Source organism: Copadichromis virginalis, linkage group LG19, assembly GCF_057382275.1.
Source record: "Copadichromis virginalis isolate Kocher_CV1m ecotype Utaka linkage group LG19, C_Virginalis_male_GT1.1, whole genome shotgun sequence".
Classification (NCBI taxonomy): Eukaryota; Metazoa; Chordata; class Actinopteri; order Cichliformes; family Cichlidae; genus Copadichromis; species Copadichromis virginalis.
In genome coordinates, this window is record NC_140636.1 from 14,723,228 (window position 1) to 14,746,669 (window position 23,442).

Below are 23,442 nucleotides of genomic sequence, written 5' to 3' on the forward strand. Positions count from 1 at the left end.
TACTTTAACCTGAAAACATCATTATTTATGTATGAGGTAAGGGATTTATGGCGCTATATGCACTCAGAACACAAAACATGCAATGCATTCAAAATTTCCTGAAATATCTAGTTCTGATTTATATTTCCGTTAACACAATTCGTTTTAGCTTTGGTTACTTTAGTGCTCAACACCATCACCTTGTTTTACCTGGGATTCTCTCTCTCTCTCTCTCTCACACACACACACACACACACACACACACACACACACACACACACACACACACACACACACACACACACACACACACGACTCGGTCAATATACAAACACAGGTGTCCATTTCCAAAAACATCTCAATTTCTGCTCATTCATAAAACTGAGTCAGCGCCGTTTGCAGAGGTTTGATTTCATGTATCCTAAAGCAGCGTAGTACTGTGGGATACTGAACATAAATGTAGTAAATGGTTAAAAAAAGAAATAAGGGTGGATGTAGAGTTGGCTGTAGTAACGCTATAGGAAAAAAAAGAAACCAAAGCAGCACCTGAGCACATGGGAAACAGGCCTGGAGCGGAGCAGAGACATTACATTATGGCAGCGCATGTGAAGTTCCCCCTGCTCACAAAGCTGCTTCGCTATTATGAATATCTGCACAGTTACATAAGCACATATTAGGTTTGAAATAAAAAAAAAAAAAAAAAGAAGAGAGATGAGAGCCGTCTGAATCAGAAGATATAGCTGCCAGGAGTGAGTCGTGTTGCAAGTAAGAGAGGAGGAACTGAAGAAGGAGCGCACGACAAAAGCATGGCTGTGGAAATTCACTGACACCTGAAAACTAGACAAAAATGGTTTTGTTTTTTTGCTTTTTAAATCTCTCTTTTAAATCCCAGCTGTGAAGATGAGAGTGCCTGAAAGAGACGGGCACATGCTGGGCTAGTTGTTGCTGGGACTTGAAAGGGATGATCAAGTTAAGAGCTAACACATGTGGCTGCTAATGTCTTGCATATCAAGCTTCCACGCCATCGCCAGAACCAAAAAAAGAACTGTGAGAGCATGCACCCAGGAGGAGGAGATGATAGTGTTTGAATGGAAAAAGTAACAGGAGGCGTGAGAAGAGACAGGAGCTCTATGGAAAACACATTTGAACAAAGTTTTTACCACGTATGAAGCGTGTGCATGTGTGTGAGACCCTCATGCCATTACAGGTGAGGTTCTTTCAAATTGCACATAATAAGATCTACAATGGTACCAATAATTAGGCAGCCTATTAATCTACTGTCATGCAGAGGATTGGATGGAATATAGACTACAATCCTGGAACGTAAAAATTAAGGTGAACACTCTCGTGGCACAGCAATCTTAATATACACCCATAGGTTACCTTAGTGAATGACCGAAAGACATTTCGGCTAATGATTCTCATGTCTGTCGTTTTTTCACTTGGGACCCGCGTAGAGATTTGACTGTAATATTGTTTGAACCTATCCTAATTCATGCAAATCCTGCATCTACAGGTTACAAAGAAGAGTTAAATATGATGGGAATGAATACCAAAACAAAAAAAAATTATCGTATGCTGCTTCATGCCTCTAATCATTTCACAACCTGTGCACAAAGAATCAGCCAGACATCAATCATCAGTCTGTGAGGAAGAGGTTCCAGTTTGGAGACCGCCTGCTTGGAAATGCACAGCACAAAAGCCAGTTGGGTGGGGGTAGAGGGGGTAAAGAGGTATTTGGGTCAACATTTTTCATATTTTCGGCCTTTCATTTGTTTATCCTCTGGAATACCAACATAACATACTTCTGCACAACTCTTTCTCAGCCCCGCCGCTCCGAGCTCTCTGTACTGTACCTTCCCTCCAAAAGCTTTTAAGTCTCCTAATGAGATTAATTAAGCCGGTCCAGAGTTTGTTTAATGAGGCCCTAGTGGCCTGAAGCACGGAAAAAGACCCATGGCTGGGAAACGGGAGCTTTGCATTCCAAATACAAAACAAAAAAAGAAAAGAAAAACAGCAGAACTTTAAAGAAGGCTTTAAAAATAGGCTTTGCAAAGTTAAACCATCAGTTAAGTGGTGGTAATCCATTTAGCTACAGAGCAGCTGGACACATTTACAGATCAGTGAGTCAGTGACTAAAATGGATACAGTTTCCAGTGCAAATTCCAGTCTGGAGGACCCTTGATTGTTTCCTTTCCTTCTCTGAATGAAGCCTCAGGAAGCAGACTACACTCCCACCATCGTTGGACAAGTTTAGTGACTTCCATCAATCTTTGTCTAATTCACTTCTGATCAGGTCAGTTGCCTCCCTTTACATTTTGCTTGGATCAAGCTACAAAGCACAACTTCAGCAGCTCTAATTTAAATAAAAAGAATTAATTTCAGTGACTTCAGAGCTTGCCATCACCTTTGATGTGTAATCAAACGTTTGCTACTGCCACCAAGTCTCTCAGATGGGAGAAGCAGCACTTTTAGGCGTGCTCACAGCGAAGTGGGCCTTCATTTTTAACTGCTGTCCACGTTTCTCAACATTGCCAGCAGCCTCCTAGCACTAGCTTGTAGTAATGCACTCGTACATGCATCGCCTCAGTATCTGTGCACCGATACGACATTACGCACGCGGTTTTTTTCCCCCGCATATCAGCTGATTTTGCAGTTTGCTTTGGTGACAAAATAGAATCAAACAGCAGGAAAAAAAACACTCAGTGACACAGCAACACATTTCATTAACAGGTCCACATCTCAAAATAATCTTGGCTGTTTTTTGACTCATGCTTGTGCTCTGCTGCCAGTAATTCACTTACCTCATATCAAGTATCTCCTAATGCATCAACAGTCTTATCTTTCATATGACAAATTAGATTTGGAACTTATCAAAAGATAATTTATGAGTAAGCGTTACATCAAAGCCCATTTGGTTAAAGTAGCGCCAAGAACTCATCTCATCCTGGATGTAAAGTGCTGTTACAGTCAGTCGGAGCTGGATTCCCGAAAACAAACACTACACACACACAGAATGCTCATGAGCCACGTGCTCATGTACCTATAATCTAATCAAATAATAACTAAACAGTGTGATGTGATCAATATAGGTCTCCCTTTATTGTAGCACAAAAATGCAAACTTCAGTTCAGTAACAGGTTTTGATCCCAGTGTTTTGGGGGTTTACCTATCTGCCTCTCCAGGTCGGCGGCCTCGTCTGGGCTGGCCCTGGGCAGCACTCCGGGGTCACTGAAGCTTGTTCTCAGGAGCGTCCCCAGCACAAACAGAAACAGCACACCTCCTATGACCGGGATGACTGGAGTCAACTGCTGCGCCAGGAACGGACAACTGTAGGACAAGGAGAGGCGATGAGGAAAAGATGAGCAACAATGACGGCAGAAACGCAGTCTTGGTGTAACACTGGACAAACGCCGGCAGGCTGCCTAGCTCGATTTAATCGTTAGCACATAACGGACACCAGCGGAGACGAGCGCGGAAACTGATGAAGTGGAAACACCAAACTCTCGCTGCTTAATGACCAGTAAGTGGATATGACCGCTTAATAGACCGACACACATGTAAGAGTCAGTCCCCTGTGTTTTAATCTGCTTTAATGAGACAAACTCACATAATCCCATTAAACATCCAACAGCGCAGGTGGTTATTACAGTAATCACATTTAGGTCCCACAGAGGCAGGACACAGGCTGCTGCATCCCATTTCATCTGTTACACTGTGGTCTGCTGGATCAGATTTGAGGTCCGCAAAGAGGAGCTACTCCAGACAAGGACGGCTGAAGGAACATGTGGCAGCCGTATGCTGTGAGGGATGTTGCTGAGGAATGCAGAGCAGCACTGCCACACTGGCAGGACTGAGCACATGCCGCCGACATGTTATGCAGTTTATGGAAACAGCAAACCATGCAGCGTGCATGTTTTTTCCCCCGTTATCTTTTACTCGCTGTGTGATGTCACTCACCAGTTTTGTGCTCTGTATTTTGAACACATTTTTGGGTAACTGAGCTGTACCCATAAACTTCATGGGCCACTAAGTAAGCACACACACCAGCGAATCAGTAAACATGGTTTTTCATGCTGTACTATGCAGCTCGACTCGTCTTGGAACCAGCCTCAAGCGGCCAGCAGAGAAAGTGCAGATGTTTAGCATCGGCTTCTTTTTCCAGCTCAGGTTGGTTTTATCACGCTGGTCTTCAGATGAAGCACCTTAGGGGTATGATATGTGCCAACACCAGTTAATCTGGAAGAAGGGCGACCGTGGCTCAGGGGGTTGGGAATCGCATCTGTAACCGGAAGGTCGCTGGTTCGATCCCTGGGCTCTCTGTCCTGGTCATTGTGTCCTTGGGCAAGACACTTTACCCTACTTGCCTACTGGTGTTGGCCAGAGGGGCCGATGGCGCGATATGGCAGCCTCGCTTCTGTCAGTCTGCCCCAGGGCAGCTGTGGCTACAACTGTAGCTGCCTCCACCAGTGTATGAATGTGAGAGTGAATAAATAGTGGCATTGTAAAGCGCTTTGGGTGCCTTGAAAAGCGCTATATAAATCCAATCCATTATTATTATTATTATTATTATTATTATTATTATTAATCTGCTGAACTGGGCCATATTTAGATTTGCCATGCTGGGTTCTTCTAACGATAGTGGTCTGAGTAGACGCACATTTGAACTGGGATCCAGCGTCTTCTGGAAAAGAGTGTAGAAGTTACACATCCTGCCGCCATCAGTTCATTTTGGTGTGAAGTTAAAAATAAAATCTAGATAAGAGGCTCTGTGAGATGAATACCAAGTAAAAGATTTTATGACTCAGAAAGACTGAAGCTGACCTGAGCTGTACCCTGGCTGAGTGCAGACAGTCCAGTCCTGCTGCTCTCTGCATCCACAGCGACACAGAGCTCAGCAGAAAACTCTCGACTGTCAGTGGGAGGCTGCAGACGGCACGGCTCCCAGCAGGATGCCGTTTCTCCTGCTCTCCTTGGTAATTCATTGCTTCAAATTTGAATCTCATTTCTTTTACGTCAATATAAGTTTTGAATGATTTAAAAACGCTGCCTTCTCTTTTTAGGACGTGGACACTCTGTGTGCTTCACCCCTCCTGCTTCTACACTCACCACAGCAGAGATATCATCCTCTAACACCAATCAAACAGAGCATGTTCTCGTCACGGGACGAGGCAGCAGTGCAGCCCACTTTTATTTATAGAAATCTGAAAAAATATCATCACCAATTCAACTGTAAATATTAAAATGTGCACAAATCAGGCTGCTCTTCACCTCCATGTGTGTTTTAGTGTTTAAATACTCTCATATTGCTCATTGTGCTGTATTTATCACATAGATATGTATGAGTAGTATAATATTTTTTTCTATAAAAACCCAACTAGGGCCTATGCTATAAATTGCAGGTTTTAAACATAAGGCCAAGAGGCAAAGAGGCCCACAGGACATCTCTGCAACACGTGAAGGAGGACACAGATTTTGGTCTTCTAACTGTATTCTCAGTTTAGGTTTTACTGCTCGTCCTGCTGATGAGGACGTCCCCACAGTCTTTCACACTACAATGACAGAAAAACAAATGACAGAAGTTGTCCACCCCCCCAATAGAAATTTATGTTTTGGTTTGTTTTTAATAGCGTGTCCACAGTAAAATCCATGAATGTAAATAAAATAAAATAAAAACAGGGTATTTTTGGTGAATTACCGAAACCTTTCTGCTTTATAATTCCAGGACACTGAAAAATGAGCACTGAGAAGGGTTCCTGTAAATCTACAGATCTTTTTACAGTTTAAGCTCACAGAGTTGTGCCGACAGATTTCTTTCATTAAATCGAGCAGCATTTTTTCCTCGTGTAGTGAAACACACGTGCAGTTAAATTCTTTTCTTATATTGAGCAACACAGTGATTAAATGTGCAGCTAAACTGACAGACCCTCTCTGTGGCAGGTCCCAGACTCTGGATATCAGATTTGCACAAACGCTCAAACATCATAAATCGTTACTAAAGACACATTTTTATAGTCTGGCTTTAAACACACGTTGACCTAAACATTTTGGTTTTAACAGTAGTTGTTGTTTTTGTTATTGACATTTTATTTATTTTTCTATATTTTACTGCATTATTGTTGTGCATTTTATTTATTGTAGTGGCATTTTACAACCAGTGTAGGCCGAGCTCCAGCTGCCAGACAGCTGGCCTCACATCTGACTCTAGAGAGGAGTTCATGGTCTGTCAGGTGCTTAAATCATCAGCCCTCCACCACCGTGCTGACAGCTGGTATGAGGTGTTGGGTTTTCTCCAAAGGTGCTGCTGTTCGTTCTGGGAAGGGTTTCCCTTCCAAACCAGCCATACTTGTTCATGCTTGTAAACAACAGCACTGACGTGAATTGTAGTCTTTAACATGCCAACTTAGGACCGTCTTTTTTGTATTTCTCTGAGCTTTGCAGACTGAGGGGAATTTGCTGTGACATCCACCCAGGAGTGGACGTCACACACGTGAATCCTCCAGATCTGCAAACTGCTACAACATCTGCTTACACTTAATGATAAGATAATCAAGGGCATCTGATTATCCGCTGATATTCTGTCTGTATAACTTCAATAAGCAATAAGTTAAGCTAATAAAACAATAGCATAGCATACAGGGGGATTGTTTTAGCCATTAATAAATGAGCCTGCAGCTTGATGCTGGAGGGTGAATCACAGCAGCTGACAGAGACCCACAGCCTGCCTCTGTCAGTCTACATCTGTCCCATGGAAACACACAATTTCAAAGTCTTGTGTCATTACAGAGCATCTTTTCATCCGCCTGCTCAATCTTGCCTCTATTCACTATGATTGGTCACACACCACATTAATGAATCCTCTAATTAGAAGTGCTAATGGGAAATCGTTACAGTTGTAAAAAGCTTGGCAGACCTCGTGTGAGGGTGCTGCATCTGTAACAATTAACCCAAAGCTGAGATCTGCACAATTCTGAAGTAATCAAAATCAAGCTGAAACGATCATTTAGAAATGAATACATGATGGACTGCGGGGAAGGTTCTCTTTCTGCTGACCAACAAAGTGCACGTGAATGTGCGCTCTGTGGCAAACAAAAACATGTCTTACATTTCAAAACTTGTCATTCAGCGAATGCCTACAGAGAAGTCTGAGAGAGCAGAGCGAAAACCTGCTGCCTGTGTCCTCAGGTGCTGTGTCTCAATGTGTCAGACATGGGGAACATAATGAAAAGGCAGTCATGTGTGATAGAAAGTGACAGGTGGGTAGAGCTGGGCAGAGATTAAGCACTAAAGCCATTAGAGGAGCAGGACAGGAGCGACATGAAGCCTGCCTCTTCTATCCACATGGATCGATAGAAAAACACGGACATGCTCTAGGCAACCAACATCTCGCCTGGTTTAAGATCTTCCTGACAAAGTCTTTAAAAAAACCTTTATCAGCCACCGAACACGGAGCGTAAAGCCTACAGGCCACTCTCACTGCCTTCAAGCTTTGAAACGAGCAGAAATTCACAAGGAAATTCAAATTTGCATCTTTACTTCTCTTTACTTGACACAAAATCTTATATTTAACTGGGCCTTTGTTGCCATGGAGACGGACAGTATCCAATGTCAGACATGGTAAATTTCGAAGGGGGATGTGGTTACCCTGGAAACAGCCACAGGAGTGAGGCTGAAGCTTCCAAGGAACAAGAAAAAAACCCCACAAAAATACATTAAAAAAAAAAAAAATGAGACAAGACAGCACGATTGCTTCGATACAGCCCTTTTAGGTGTCTCAAGAAATCGTTTGATTAATAAAGACAAAGAACTGCTGTTGATGTGATCCACAAAGACCACAGGTGAAATCTCAATACATGTGCCTAAATAGGAACAAACAGTGACTTATCTGATGTTGGTATCATCGCAGTGACAGTGAAACAGAAAAAATGCCTGTTATTTATTACAACCTACGAGTTTATGGGCCTTTGACGAAGTTTATGAGCAGAGTGAACTCAATGCTGTGAGTTCACCCAGCTCGCAGTGAGTCTGTTGTGTTATTTTACAAAACCTGTTCATTTCCTCGTTTGTCATCTATACTAAAAAAGACTAATCCTGATAAAAGACGGTGAGCAGTAGGGGGGGGGGGGGGGGGGGGGGGGGGATTAACTTTCACTATTAAACGCAAGTTAAAATGAACAGCTGCCCTGTTTGTTTAAACATTTAAAAGGTTTCCACACCAAAGAGGACCTTTGTAAGCTGGCGTCTAGTGAACTGTACAGCAGAGTTTCATATGTGAATGTAAAAATCAAAGCTCAGTTTCAGCTCCTGTTTACAGAAAGTCGGCTGTGTCCACTCCGACACATCAGTGCTGTCAACTAGGGCTGCCACGATTAGTCGACTATCACAATCGTCAACGACTGATTTAATAGTCGACGTGTCGTTTGAAGCTTTGTAAGATCCCAAAAGACGCAGGAATAAGTAGTAGGATTTAAGAGTGTAATAACGGACTGAAACAGAAGATGGCAGCATTGCATGTACAAGGATGCCAGCTGCCGTTAAACCCTGAAGAAGAAGAAGAAGCAGCTGTGTCCCAGAATTCATAGCGCAGCCCAGCTCAGTTTCCAACAATGGCAGCAGCTAGTTAGTTTTAATATTACTCTTATTATTCTTTCTGGGTCACAAAATAAACGTTTAATATGTTTTCAGGCGAGAATGTAGCTGTGTAAACCTCAAATATCTGCTCAGTTTATCAGGACACCACATATTTTCAAAAGCGCTCCGACGTTTTCGGAGACGTCTGTTACTCACTAGCTTGATAGCTAGCCAGGGCAAGGCTCACTAGAGCCGTGAGAACACCGGACTCCTGGCTTCAAACCCACCGCCCTCATTCGCTACTCAGGTTAAACATGATATATAAGGCACTTAGATAACTTAAAAATGTTATTGTTTGGCTTTTTTTTCAGTATTTTATTTGTTCCTGAGTAAATCTGTTTGGCTGAGATTAACGTTTTTACACAGCTGAATAAATGTCAAGCAGACAGCTGATTATCAGAAGTGTGAGATGCTGGAGAATATAGGTGTCCTGTTATATTTTAGATAGCAAGGAGTTTATTAAACTTCACCGAAACAATCTGCAAATTTCATTAAAATTTAATAAACTACCATCTTGTCTTTATTTTTAGTTAGCACATACCTTAAACACTTAAAGCTGTAAGCTAATAATAGTTATATAAGAGCAGATGCTGCTGGTGCAATAAGCTGTACGTTTTACTTCCAATGGATGATGATCTGATTAGTCGACTAATCGCAAAATTAATCGGTGACTGGTCGACTATCAAAATAATCGTTTGTGGCAGCCCTAACTGTCACCCATACGAAGGTAGAAATGATACGTTTTAACAACAAATGATCCGACCCAGTTGGTTCCACTGTGGTTCAGCAGCTGCTAGAGGCCCGCTAACATTTCTGCAGGCCCCTCCAGCATTCATGTACATACAACTAAAGAGGCAGAGGTACAAATATAGGGAAAGAAAAACAGTCTTCCTGAACCTCATTTCGAATTTACTAACATCACTGAAGTAAGAGCAGTGTGCTCCTAACAGGCAGCAGGGAGTAAATCCTCTCACTGCACAAAGTGTATGTGAAAATCCGACATGTCACTGATTTCCAGCAATGCCTCTACTGTGAGCTCACTGATGTTATAAAATGATGCTCATTTTGTTAGTTATGCTTCCTTTTAAAAATAAACTAGATAATAAATGCAGGGAAGCTTTACTTCGCTGTGACTGAGCCATGAATATGATGGCTAAAACGCAGAAGTTAGGACCTCAAAAGAGGACTTGACAAACTACCAGGTGATGTCATGGTGGTTTAGATACAGCCTACGCACCATCTGCAAAGGTGACAGATGACTGCTCTCTTTCCAGCTTATACTGATAATTATTTATAGGGACTGTCGGTGAGTGAGTGTACAGCTTGATTTCTCCATCTCTATATTTTGCCGGCAATAAAACTAACAGGCAACTCCTCAGGCAAACACTGTAATGACATGACAGGCAAACAGCCACATCACACAGTAACTAGTAATGAGTTGAATCAGAAGATTGTTACAAACACACAATATCTGTTTCACATTAAACACGGACGCTCAACTTTTTGACCTTTGTCCCTAAAATGCTCTCACGTTGTCCTTCACATACACACATACTGGACGGGGAAAACCAGTTAACTAATTACTTTAAATACTCCCAGTTTAATCTATGACACAGCATATTTTTTGTATTGATAATAAATAAATAATAAATCATGATTAGCAGCTGAAACTCAGCTCTGCATGCTGCAAACATCACTTGTAGAGACAGTCGACAGCTGCTGTCAGATTCATACAATTATAAGATTTCTCCAAACTAAACAAACAGTTGGTCTGCAAACAGACAGCTCTCGTTTTAGCTGCGATGCTCTGTGTAGCACCACTGAATTAAAGGCTCCTCTGTGCAGTTATTATTTCCACAGCATGCCAAAGCTACAATCAGGTATATCAAGCACGCCACATGTAAAACATGAGGGACACAATCTTATGGGAGGAACATGTATGGCTGCCAGTGGAGCAGGTCTGTGCTCAGATTCAGTCACCTGATCTCAACCCAACAGAGCAGCTTTTCAGTTACTGAAGACAACACTGAAGGAAGAGCTTCTCAAGGGAGGAAGCACACAACAGTTTTTCATCCAAGTATTAAAACTGCCACTCTATTTAAAATGATCTGAACTCCTTTTGATCCCTGAAAGTTGGGGCTGTAATTCCTAAACAGTTAATAGCTTTTCACAGCTGCTCCCTTAATTGCAAGAGGTTACCACAGCAGATGGATCTGCATGTTTGATTCGCCAGATTTTTACTGATGCCCTCCCAGAGATGTATGCCTCCTCCCAGTTTCAAACTGGGGCTCTTTCACGTGTTAACCACAAACTACAGGGGATCCCTAAACAATTTATGCAATTCTTTCATTAAAACCCAGGAATTCAAGCTGAAAGTCTGCACTTCAATCTCATTTTAACTGATGGGATTTAGAATCGCTGTGCTCACGGGCAAAAATATAAAGGCAAACTGTCCAAATACTTTTGGGCCTTGTACCTCAACAGAGCTTTTTCTACTCATTTGCCTCTCAATGGGTGTACTAATCTTAACAATAATCCAATCCAGATTTACCGTTATCACATTTCCCATTAAATCCTCTTATGATGCCGACCAGTTTTTCAAAACTCAGCTGAGAGTTAAGCTTGGGGGACTTTCATCTCTGCTTGATGTGACCATGTGACTCAGCACTGTTCCCTCGCCGTCCTTTCACTGTCACCTGAGATAAACCCCTTTTTTATTTCTTCTTCTGTCATGCAGCTTTGAAGGAAATCTATATCCTGTGATCTATTAAAAAAAAACAAAAAAACAAAAAAAAAAAACACGGACATCCTCCTGCACATACGATACCTGGACATTTTTTGTTTTTAAATCTGTGCTTTCACGAAAGGAGACTATATGGTACTGCTGTGCCCCGAGATATCCTCCATGATATCGCAGCACCAAAGTGTCCAGTAATGTGCTTAACAATGTGTTAATAATGCACTTGGAGCACTTGGCTTTGTGGCCTTTCATTCTAAAGTCTCATTACTCATCTGGGCTACATGGATACAAGGCTTTGTCAGCTTTGTTTTTTTATTACATTTTGATTGCTTTGGATGGAGGCAAGGGCAGAACGTGAACCTCCACTTAGCTGCAGGCCAAGTCATTTGTCAATGAAACAACTGAACATGACAAGCTTCTGCAAATGCTTACATTTTTGCCCAGACTGCTTCGTGCATTCACCACTTTCTGCTACACGCCAGAAAAATGTCAGCAGTGAGCGGCACAGCTTCGGTCAGTCGTGCTTTAGAGAAACATCTACAAGAATAACCTTTAAACATGTGCCAGAGGTCCCGTCAGTTACCTCTGGCACAGGGAGCTGGTGCCAGCTCAGAAGAGTGGCATGAAAAACAGTGGGTGCAGCGACGACTAAAGGCTTGACAGAATTCAAAGCAAAGCCTGGACAGACTTGGTGGTTTGAGCGCAGGAGAAAGGCAGAAGAGACAGCTATGATTAAAACGTATGCAGAACACATTTACTTCTAAATGACCCACATCAGACTGTCGGGTTTTTCATTGGGCAGCGGCAACCTGATAACTGGATCGGATATCGCTCCCATCCTGGCTCTGAAAGGCGGAGCAGCTGATCCGTGTCAATGAGACGATCTATTGCTGATCCATTTACTAAACATACAGCAGCAGCAGCGTTGCTAGCAAGAGAGCTGAAACACTAGGCACACGGGACTAGAGACAGGTTAGCGGTCATCTGGCAACCACAGGTCACCAGGGAAAGATGTGTATTCCCCACCCGGGCGGTGAGCGGCAAATTGCTGCCTGTGGATTAAATCGGAACCTACGAAGTTTTTTAGTGATAGCCAAAGAGTGTACGTGGAGTGACAGGAGTTACTTGCATGAACTTACCATTTTCTCCAGCCACACTCAATAGTTTCAGAGAGCTCCTCCATTTTTGGTGGTGTCATGAGAGTCCCAGCTGATAAGTTTTTACAATGAAGTCTGAACAAAATTTTAAAGCTGAAGTTGAAACGCAAGCCCATCAGGTCACCTCGCTGCATAAACTCTGCATTCTCACACTGAGCTGAAACAACCCAAAGAAATAACCTGAATAAGCTTTTTGTTTCTAATGTATTTTTGTCCCACTGTCTGTCGCATTTCATTTGCCTTATACATAAGGATTTATTCCCAGTCTCTTCCGAACATTGATGAACCCAGCTGATTCATTTAACTCTGGTATCAAATCAATATTCAGCACTGGCAGACGCCTGAGGATGAGGTATCTGAATCGGGGCTAAGATGGAAAAAGTTTTACTCATCACTAAAACAGTCCAGTACGACCTACCCAGTGTCTGTGTTGTAAAACCAGAGTATCGTGCCGCCAAGTGAACCGTTTCATTTCTGCCAATGAGCTGAGTGGAAGCCAGGGAGGGTAAATCTAGAATGGCAGCGCACTGCTGACAGCTCAGTTTAAGGAATGCTTTTCCTGGGAAAGCTTGTCTACACTGGGTGTGACTGTGGACAAAGACTGTTGTGCAACAGCTCGTCTTGTGACACTCCAAAAAATGACTTTTCATTATGGCCCAGAATGCAACAAACACTTACTATTCTTCTAGGGTATTACTCAGAATCAACAGCGTAGAAACAGACCGTTAGCATTTCATCGTTCTCACTAGGGCTGCACGATTTTGCATAAAATGAGAATCACGATTTTTTGGCTTTGAATTGAGATCACGATTCTCTCACGATTCTCTTTTCCAGTATAAATATTTATTGCATTTATTAATTGCACATCAACTTCGTAACAGTTGAGACTGAACATAAAAACAATAAATAAACATAAAAACAACAAATGTCTCACGTTTTGTTGTTGTACTGCTTGAAATTCCGTCTCCACCGTTGCTCGACGCTGCGTGTATAGAGCAGGTAGTGCAACAATAGAAAAATAGTTGCAGGACGGCACTGCGTAGCGTTTGTCTAGGGTGTTGATCATTTTCCTAAATCCCTCGTTTTGCACCGTGTTGATGGGAGCCATATCTTTGGTCAGGTGATAAGTGATAGCCTCCGTAATTTCTTTGTGCCTGCGGGAGTTCGACGGGTATAGGGAAGCGCTGTATAAGGTTCCCGTTATTGATGTTTGGGTGGTTGACCGGGACGGATTTTCTCCTGTCACTCTCTCGTCATCCCTGACGTGCTCTCCGTTGTTTTTTCCCTGCTAATTTTAGCATCACACGGCACAGCTTCTGTATCACGTGGTATAAGGCTCCGCCCTTGTCATTTGTTGAGCAGGAAGAGTGAGCGCTTATTTTCATGCAGAGTACGTCCCGGATCAAAATGCGGTACAATCGTCGTCGTCTTTTTTTTTTCCTTTTTTTTTTTTAAATCGTTGTCATTTGGAAATGAGATCGCGATTTTCTAACGATTAATCGTGCAGCCCTAGTTCTCACTACATTAGATTTGTAGCTACAGGGCACCAACATGGCTTTTGCTAACAAGTCTGGTGTATATACATGTATGAGCAGTCATACAAGCACTGGTGGATTCATGAAATGGCAGAAATGCCCGAACGGAACCAGATCCCAGCCTGTGTGTTTGTTCAGCTCTTAATAGGTCGTTGTATAAACCCATTAAGAGAGAACGATTATTTTGGATTAAATGTTTCAGGTCTCTGTACAAGATCCCACTTATGTGCCACCAATTTAAAAAGGACATATTTGTGTCGTGTACACATCTGTGTGTATTTAAGAATAAGTGTTTTTGTGTCCTTAGATTCTTTTCTTAAAGAGTATTTTAATCACAACAATAAGAGCTGTGTGTTTCAGTACCAGCTATAAATAAACCTTTGCAAATCTGAGATTGTAATTTTGGTCCAGTATCACAGATTCAGCTGACAGCAGGTCTCCAGGCTGGTGCTTAGCTAACATTATTGTTACAGTGTTTAGTTTACAGTAAAGTAGTGCTTAGCTGTAAATAAATGAAGGATTTCTGTGAGTAAGACGCTGTGACAGCCACAAAGCAGGCTGGACGGCTGCTCAGAGGCAGCTGGACTTGTTTCTTCCACGGGTCATGTGATCGGCTCAGTTTACCTGTTTGTGGATTTCTCAGCTGACTCACTTTAATGAATTTACATGAAATTCGAGGTGTGACTTGGCTAAACTTTGGAGTCAATCCAGGAATTTTGAAAAGGATTCTTTACAATTACAAGATGGAGCAGAATGAAATGTTTCACCTCGGCCTTTAAAAACACACATTAAATGAAACGGAAACTTCAGAGACATCGCGATGATCAGGGGAAAAACATTTAAAAATCAAACCAGTCCATCTGGATCCAGGGATTTAGTTCTTGTATGTTGTACAGGGACCTGTCTGATCTGAGTAGAGTTACACAGCACTCCTGCTGCACACTGTAATTTTTTGCTTCCCTGAGAGCATCCGCTCTTTTCTTTAAGATCTAAATTAGATGTGACTAAACATGTCAAACAGCTAAATCAGAGCCAAACGAATAGCTGTATCGCTGAAAAGAGCAGCAGCCTGCATATGCCAATATCAAGTAAATGTGCCGCCTCATTTTCCTGACCACATACTTGTGTTTTGGCGATTACCTTTTTCTAAGCATTTCCACATGGTAACAAGTGAGCCGTGTCCAATGTTCTCACTGTAAGACAGCAATAACACCACTCGAAAGAAAGGATTAAAGAAGACGGGTACGTGAAAGCTGTTTTCCACATTGTTTTGCTTAAAGTGAAATTACAAAGTCAGTTTGAATGTATGGAAATCAGACAACAGCAGCTATGCAAACTGCTGCAGGTTCACATTCCTGTAATAACAAAATCAAACTGTTTCACTGATTTTCACTAAATCATTTTCACCCCTGGTGAAGCTTGTATGCCTCAGCCTTACTGCTCATAGGTACTAAACACAGTACATACATTTATTTAACCAACACACCTGATGGACAGGTGATAAAAAAAAAGTACAAAAACAACCTGACTGTTTCACCAAAATCAGCACGAGTTTCAAGACAGACAGGGCCTCTGTACTGACAACAGTAACTTCCCATACATGACAGATAAATGCAAATCAATCATTTCAATGGAACACAAGAACAGCCTTAAACAGTCCAGGAAAAGACACAGCCGACCATTCAAACATACAATGGCGAGCATTAGTTTTAAGGGTTGTAATAAGCCTCCACTGCATATAAACAATATCACCATCATTCAGCAGCAATATAAATACAGAGGCAACAAATGTCTTCCACGCTTTATTGTGCTGCACAGGATTTTTTTTAAGTCTGTCCAATGTGGATGTTTCTGATTTGTCTTTTTAAATCACCATCTGCTTCAAACTGTAATCTGTCTTGAATTAACTCGCCAACTTGGCGTCATTGTCCAGGATGATTTCTTTGTGAATGAATGGAAGCAGAGCTGTAACATTCAAATCTGATTTTACTACAACAACAACAACAACAACAACATTTTTGTGACTTTGGACTAGTGCTGGGCCATATCATACTGTTCACAGTAACATCAGTTTAATGTTGGGCAACGATAAGAAAATGAAATATAGCGATAGAATATGGGTAAAACGCGCATGTGCAGAGCCTTTGTTTTCATACACACATGGCAGAAAAAGCATGGCGGCGACGGAGAATGAGAAGAGCGAAAGCGGATCGTTGAATGAAACGATGAACCAGAACTGGTTTGTAAAAATGCTGCAACTTCAGTGGTGTGGAACTGGTTTAGCTTTCGTCCGCCAGATACACAACAAAGCACTATTTTTGGTAGAGCGTGCTAGCGGGCCGTCGTTATTACCGTGTTGTTTGGAAAATACGACACACTTAAAATCAATCCTTTGATTTTTCTGAAAATCGACAGTGCCCCTTATAATCCTAAGCTACGAAGCCGCACCGCTTGATGGATTGTCGGAGCATTACGGCTATCGTAGGCGGAGCCTCGCGGAGTGATACGTGCTGTGCTTCAACATACCGTAATATTACCGTATTGTGTGGGTATAAGCTCTTTTTAAGTGTTGTGGATATTATACATGGTTATGCTGAGGATATGTCGGCCAGTTTCCACTGGAAATGCCTTTTGGTTAAACTGTCAGCGAGGAATTTGCATTTGCACTGTTACATTTGTATATTACTGTAATGCACATAAAAAACAGCTGCTTATTTAAGTGAAAATACATTGATGGGGGTTTTTTTTGCACTAATAAAGTTGTGGAGTTGCAAAGTATTTTGTCTCGTGTCAATTATATCGTCAGTAATATCGTTATTGCAAATTTTCATATGTATATCATGATAGATATTTTTGGTCATATCACCCTGCCCTACTTTAGACCTCAATATTTTTAAACGATTTTCACACTGTTACACTACAGCAGCAATAAAAATACAGACTAAGTCCACTACCCTACATGTGTACTATGATAACAGCAGATATGCCTGCGACCAACACAAATGACCTGCATGCTTTGATTGGTTCTTTGGGCAGAGGGAGGACAATAGCCACCTTTGCTGTTGAAGAATTGCCCGTTAGATTTTTAGCTCTAATGTCACCAAGACTATATTTCTGGTGGCTCGGATAGTAGAGCAGCTGTCCTGCAGCCACAGAGATGTTGGTTTGATTCCTCATGCACAGCACCCTACATAATGGATTTATCTTTAAAGGTCATTCAGTATTCAACAGATTGCTCAGTGTCACAACCCAGTCCTGTGTTAGTACCTACATTGCAACAGTCTATAGTTTTTCAGCTGCAAACAGTACTGAAGCCAATTTGTTGTCCTCTATTAAAGCCCCAAACTGTGCTTCAGAACAACCCTTCAAACATCTGCCTGAGTGAACTTTTACGAGACATAAAGGAGAGAAGGCAACATGTGGAACAACAGCCCACATGTACGTCTGGGGGAGCCAGCAACAGAACAATAAACAGAGCAAAGTCTGCCGGTAACTAACAGGGTTTATTGTGCATGGCTGAGCACCCCTCAGACAGACACTAAGAAAACAAGCAGGAAAAAGGAAATATGGTTAATGTAGTGTACACGTCTGCAGCCCTCACTGACCATCTGCTGACTCTTTCTGGGCCCCCGAAATAAGAACGTCTTTAAATACATGTAAAGCCCGTGTTATCAAACCCAAGGCTAAAATGAAAAAACAAGAAAGAACTAATAGCACACGAAGCAACAAAGACAGCAAAAGCCACTAGAAAGCAAGTGAGTAGATGTTCCTCTCTATGCTGACAACTGGGAGCGAGGGAAGGAAAACACAACTAATCGAAATGCATTACAGTTAATGACAACAGAAGCCAATGTGCAGGTCTGCTGACTATCACCCTGTCTGATAAATGTCTCCTTTCAGCTGATGGGAGAAAGCTGGAGGAGGGGAGGCAGGAGGACTCGGCCGGCCTGCAGGCAGGGACAGTTAGACAGGGTGGACAGCGTGAAGCTCAACGTGGCCTCGCGGTTACACACTGAAGTTTGTTTTTTGGTCAGACTGAAACATTTGATTGCTTTGCTCATTTTTATTTATTCATTCATCTTTTTATGGAAGTGAAACTCGTGAGATTAAGAATGTTTGTGCAGGAGCGCACTGAGCGTTGATGTCTGACACATCAAATGAGTATGAACTGATATGTTTTGGACTAAACTGAAGAGCCTACCATCTCAAGGCGCTGCTCCCATTAACCATGTCCTTCTAGCCGACAGATTGATTGCATCTCTGGCACTGCTCTCGAATGGTTTTTATACTTATCCCACATAAACTTCAGCGATAGTATTAAGATCTGCACTACATGTTTTCATCTGCTACTCCAATGTGGCGTCCCTCAGGCTTCAATCCTTGGGCCACTTCTGTTTTCCTTATATGCACATCACCCCACAGCACATTACACCTTTTAATTCTCCCCCCAATTCTAGTTTACTGTGACTTTTTCACCCATCAGATCAGAGACTTTCAGATGTTCCACCAGCTTATTTCAAATCCACAGCCTTCGCAGTTGTAGCCCTTTAACCGTCCTCCTTACATCAGGTCAGTTTACTGAAAACTTTCACTTTGCAACTGTAAGTTTTAAAAACTGCTTTACAAATAAAGAGCTAAACACGTTGTTTGTTTTATCTGCATGGTTCATATTTAATACAGATTCTAAAATCAAGGACTCACTTCCTACTTACTTTCCTGTGTAGTCATCCCCCAAAGGCTCACTTTGAGGCAGGAAAAACCCTGATACCGTCCCTGAAAACTGCCCCCTCTCGTCATAACAAACAGGACAGTGCCCGGCACCCGGCTCCACTTACTGCACCGCGTAGGAAGCAAAGCTGTCCGGTGGGAGGGAGCGGTATCATCAGGAAGCACCTTGCATCCTACATGTGGGTGCCGAGGGAAATCCAGGTTCAAACGGACACTCCGGCGAGTTAACCTCTCATTATGGTATTTTATCAACTGTGTCACTGTACAGGGAGCTGGGTGTTTTAAGTCCAGACCTCCAGCTGTCTGCCCTTTGGTCTTGGGTTAAGTCTGTATCTGCTGAAGTGACAATTTATTGAAAGATGAAGTGGTCCAGAGGTTACAGATGTGTAGCACTGCAAGGGAAGGAGTTCCAATAAAGGGCACACATAAAAATCCATTTCAACCATTCGTTTAGCCAAATATTAGAGCTGAAAATTAGAGTCGCTTCAGTTTTCAACAGATAACATTAATTGCTTTTCAATTAAATCGTTAGTACTATAAATTCTTAAAAACACTTGTTTTCCGGAGCAGATGGGGATATTTTTAAATGTCTTGCAATTCATCTACTCTAATGCAATGCTTCCTTTATGTTTTTTTTAATGCAGTTTATCGTAATAAGTGGATATTGTATTACAGTGAAAACTGTTTTTAAGATTTCAAAACTCCATTTACACACACAGTGGACACAATATTAGGAACACTATAGTGTAGATAACATTAACCTCTGCATTTTGCCTATAGAGCATTCTTTAGCTGTGAAGCACTTTACCCTGAGGAAGACTATTTTTGGACTGAACAGCAAACGTTAGAGCAGGACTATTATCTAGCATAGATGTGTTTCAGAGATGGCAGACGACACAGGGACTGTTAAGGGCTAATGAGACAGCTGAGGTCAGAGTCTGTGTATGTGCTGCATTGTGCACTTCCACCACAGCGGGTTTAGTCAGTGATGAGGTGAAGATGAAGGGTTGAATGGAGAATATGCTGACGGTTGATTACAAGTTTTATACAAACAGTAAAAAGAGAGGACTTATTTTAGGATAGTCGGGCTGTAATTCGAGACAGACACTGCGGTCGATTAGCGGTTAGACTGAGAACCTTCACCTGTAGTTAAGCTATCAGTGGTGAGGTTGCCGGCAGCAAAAGTTGAATGATGAGTTGTTCCTTGATAGTTGATCAAATACGTGTTTTTAAACATTTTGGTTATCATAACCGCTTGTTCTGTTTCCAAAACAATCTTTGGCTGCTGTATAGAAATGACACACCAATCATCACTATGACCAGTGGCACGTGAAGTGAATAACACCGATCATCGTGGCACCTGTTAGTGGGTGGGATATATTAGAGAACAAGTGAACATTTCAGCCTCAAAGACGATCTGTTAGAAGCAGGAAAAATGGGAAACTTAAGGATCTGAGCGACTCTGATAAGAGCCAAACTGTGATGCCTATACAAATGGGTCAGAGCCTCTCCAGAACCACAGCTCTTGTGGGGTGTGAAGTGGGCAGTATGTATCAAAAGCGATGCAAGAAAGAAACAGTAGTGAACCAGCGACAGAGTCACAGGCAGCAATGGGGAGCAAAGGCTGGCCCTACATGAGCTGCTGTAGCTCAAACTGCAGAAAAAGTTCATGACAGAAAGGTGCCAGACTCCACATTCACCTGATTTGAACCGTGTAAAGAATATTATGAGTTTTACATATCTATAGATCAGACATCAGTCCCCTAACTGCAAAAGTGCTGTTTCTACAGGTCTCCAAATCTGCTGACAGAGACTGGACGTGCAGACAATTTAGAGACTTCAACCTGTTACCCCGAGGTCCCCTCCTGAGTGTCCATAATCAAAGAGCCATAGCTCCAGATATTTACCCTGAAACACTGCAATGACAGCTCAAGGAGTGTTGTTCATAATGGAATTTTAAAATGAAGACTAGCGACAGCAGGGACCTGATTTTTTGCACAATTCCCTTTGAGAAGGGTAACTTATCACTGGAATTTCATCGGGCAACTCTAAGATGATCAGGTCATTCCAGCTAAATGAATGCCTGCACACAACGACCTGAAGAACTCTAGCTGTAGAGTTACATGAAAATAGTGACGCCGACACTGAGCACTGCCTTTCACCCCTTTAGGCTGAAATCATCACGCAAACCACGTAAACTATAACCTGTAAACAGATTAAGACCAAGGAAACCCACACCCTGTACTTGGCGAGCTACACCTCCCACATAAATAGATAAAAAAAAACAACAACAAAAAAAACCCAACATGGATGCCTCCACCTCTCCCATCGGCTTATAGTAACATTTTCCTGATACACCCACTCCACGGCGATGCCGGTGACATAACTGAATTGTGTCTTAGACGTTTCTCTGGCACCTGCTCTTATGAAATGTAATCCTGAATGTTGCTTTGCACAAATAGAAAGCAGATGGGAGCAAATGGGAGACCGCACATGCTCAGTACTTACTCAAAGCTGAAGAAAAGTCCACAAGTGACTAGAATGAGGATAAGGGTGAGGTAGAAAACCCCCGTCTGCTTGGCCATCATAATCCTGCCATCGCAGTAAAACTTATTCCGCCCCGGGAAGATCTCCCACTTCCTCTTCTTTGGGGTCCTTTTCTTGTACGGGGTCTCCATCGGTGTCGAGCTGCGAGTACTGATCTGGCTGTACTCGCACTCTCTCGTGGACTCTGACACCCCGAGATGCATCAACAGCTGATTAAAATCCCCAGAGCTGAACAAATCCCGGGGCAGAGCAGCCTCTGTGGAGGAAATACACCAGTTCAGTTTAGCATTCAGGCTAGGAGAGCAACTTATCCGACACAGAAACACAGGGTGGGGGTGAAGAAAAAAAAAAGTTTGTGAGGGGTGCAGCACACACTTCCTGTTATTAATAAAACCTCGGCTAAAGCTCACTTTACACCTGTGTAGCGCCCCAGGTCCTGGCTATGGAGCCGGGTTCGTAAAAAATGCAAATTTAGCTATTAAAAAAAGTTAGCTAACTTACGCTCATATTTCACAGCTTAACGTTAACAGCCCCTCTGTTAGCAAGCAACCTGGCTAGCTACGACACGGCAACCGAATCCAAAGTGTCGCTAAGGAGCTAACATGGCTAGCAAGTTGCTGAGATAAGTTCTCGTTATACACGTTGGCCAACTCTGGCAATTAACGACTAGCCCTCTGGCCAGTCATCTCACCCACACACAGTTACAAGTACTGACTTCGATGTTTTTACTCCTAACTGTCCTGCATGGTCCCTGGGAACCTTTGAGGGCACTCTTCGGCTTAACGTTCACAGACATCCCGGGTGGTGTATGTCTGCTCCGCCCGCCGCCGAGCCGACTCACCGAGGGAAAGTCGTCGTGTCGGTGTGCTGTCGCGTAGCTTCTCCTCTCGTTACCCGGGTTTGTTACGAGCCGAGGACAAAGCGAATGACACCATCTTTTAAAAAAAATAAGTTTAAACAAATGAGTTTTTAATTTGGCTCGTCGGTTTAAGAAAAGAAAAAAATAAGTTGGTTGTGGAAGCGAAGGGAAATCCAGACACGGTGGGGTGCTCTCAGACGAGCTCCAGCATCCTCAACGAGTCCCTGCGCTCAACACCGACCGAGCAGCCATATGGCCAACTGTTTCTACAGCAACCATCCGCGGATACCGTCAACATCCAGCCAGGGATTTGGAAGAAAAGTTACAGCTTTTCCCGGTAAACGCGCTGCCAGGCCAGTCGACAGCCCTCCGCTCACATTGTGTTCCTGTCCACGCACGTCGCTGCCACCCTCGCAAACAACAAATATCAACATGGGAGCAGAGCACACAGCCTCAGCCTGCTCCTCCCCTTCCACCCAGGCTGGAGCCCGAGTCACCACACTGATGAGATGCACAGGGAGGAGGAGCCGATGAAGTGGGGCTTCCCAAAACGGGCTCCGTAATCCTCCGGGTGGTTGTTTCGCGAAAGGTGCGGAATAATGAATCCCCGAGAGCAGGGGTGTGTCCAGAGGGGAAGTGACCGTGGGTGCAGTTTGAACCCCACCGTTGCGCTGTGTCAATAGACTGTATAAAAAGGTGGAGTTGGCTTCAGGAAGAGTAAAACCCAACTCTGCATTCTCTTTAGTGGTCACCAGGGGGCGATACTTGTGGTTGCAAATTAGACAGATTCTATAAAAGTCTATGGGGAAATGACCCTCTGTCCCTCACCTCTGTAAACATTTACCTGATGAACTGAAGGCTCCGAAAAACGCAACTTATTCAATAAATTATCATCATTGAAGGTATCAGAAAGGAGGATGATTCAGGCTATGCTCAGTGATCCAGTTCACCTCTCTTCCCAATCACAAAACACCAGACATGGCAAAACCAAAGACACTGAGCTCAGGGTTGTTGTGATTTGGTGCTGTATAAATAAAGTTGAATTGAAATGTTATTGTCTATCCGATTGTTCAGTCTGATGTCACTAGCCGTGTCTGGGTCTAAACTCCGCTGCAGCTCCATATATCAAACGGTCACTATGGCATTACTGAGAGTTGAAAAACTGTCTAAAGTCCTTCATCTTTAATAAAATGATCAGCGTTCTGCTCTACCAGGTGTAACAATTGAGTTTAACATCCAGGCATCCATGAAAACGGAATTTATGAC

General features: G+C 42.8%; 1 protein-coding gene across 5 annotated transcripts in view; it reads right to left on the reverse strand.

The window, feature by feature from the left end:
- The window catches only part of LOC146685785 (palmitoyltransferase ZDHHC14-like), a 72,672-nt gene extending 49,606 nt beyond the window's left edge, over window positions 1–23,066 (reverse strand). Inside the window, exons 1-3 of one of the 5 annotated variants that reach the window (XM_085441751.1) lie at window positions 22,159–23,066; window positions 21,279–21,573; window positions 3,149–3,309 (exon numbers count right to left, since the gene is read on the reverse strand). In XM_085441751.1, the coding sequence (XP_085297877.1) occupies window positions 3,149–3,309; window positions 21,279–21,520 (403 nt within the window). In that variant the 5' untranslated portion in view covers window positions 21,521–21,573; window positions 22,159–23,066. The other 4 variants (XM_085441753.1, XM_085441752.1, XM_085441754.1 and 1 more) reach the window with 4 other exon arrangements.
- Between the last annotated feature and the right edge of the window lie 376 nt (window positions 23,067–23,442).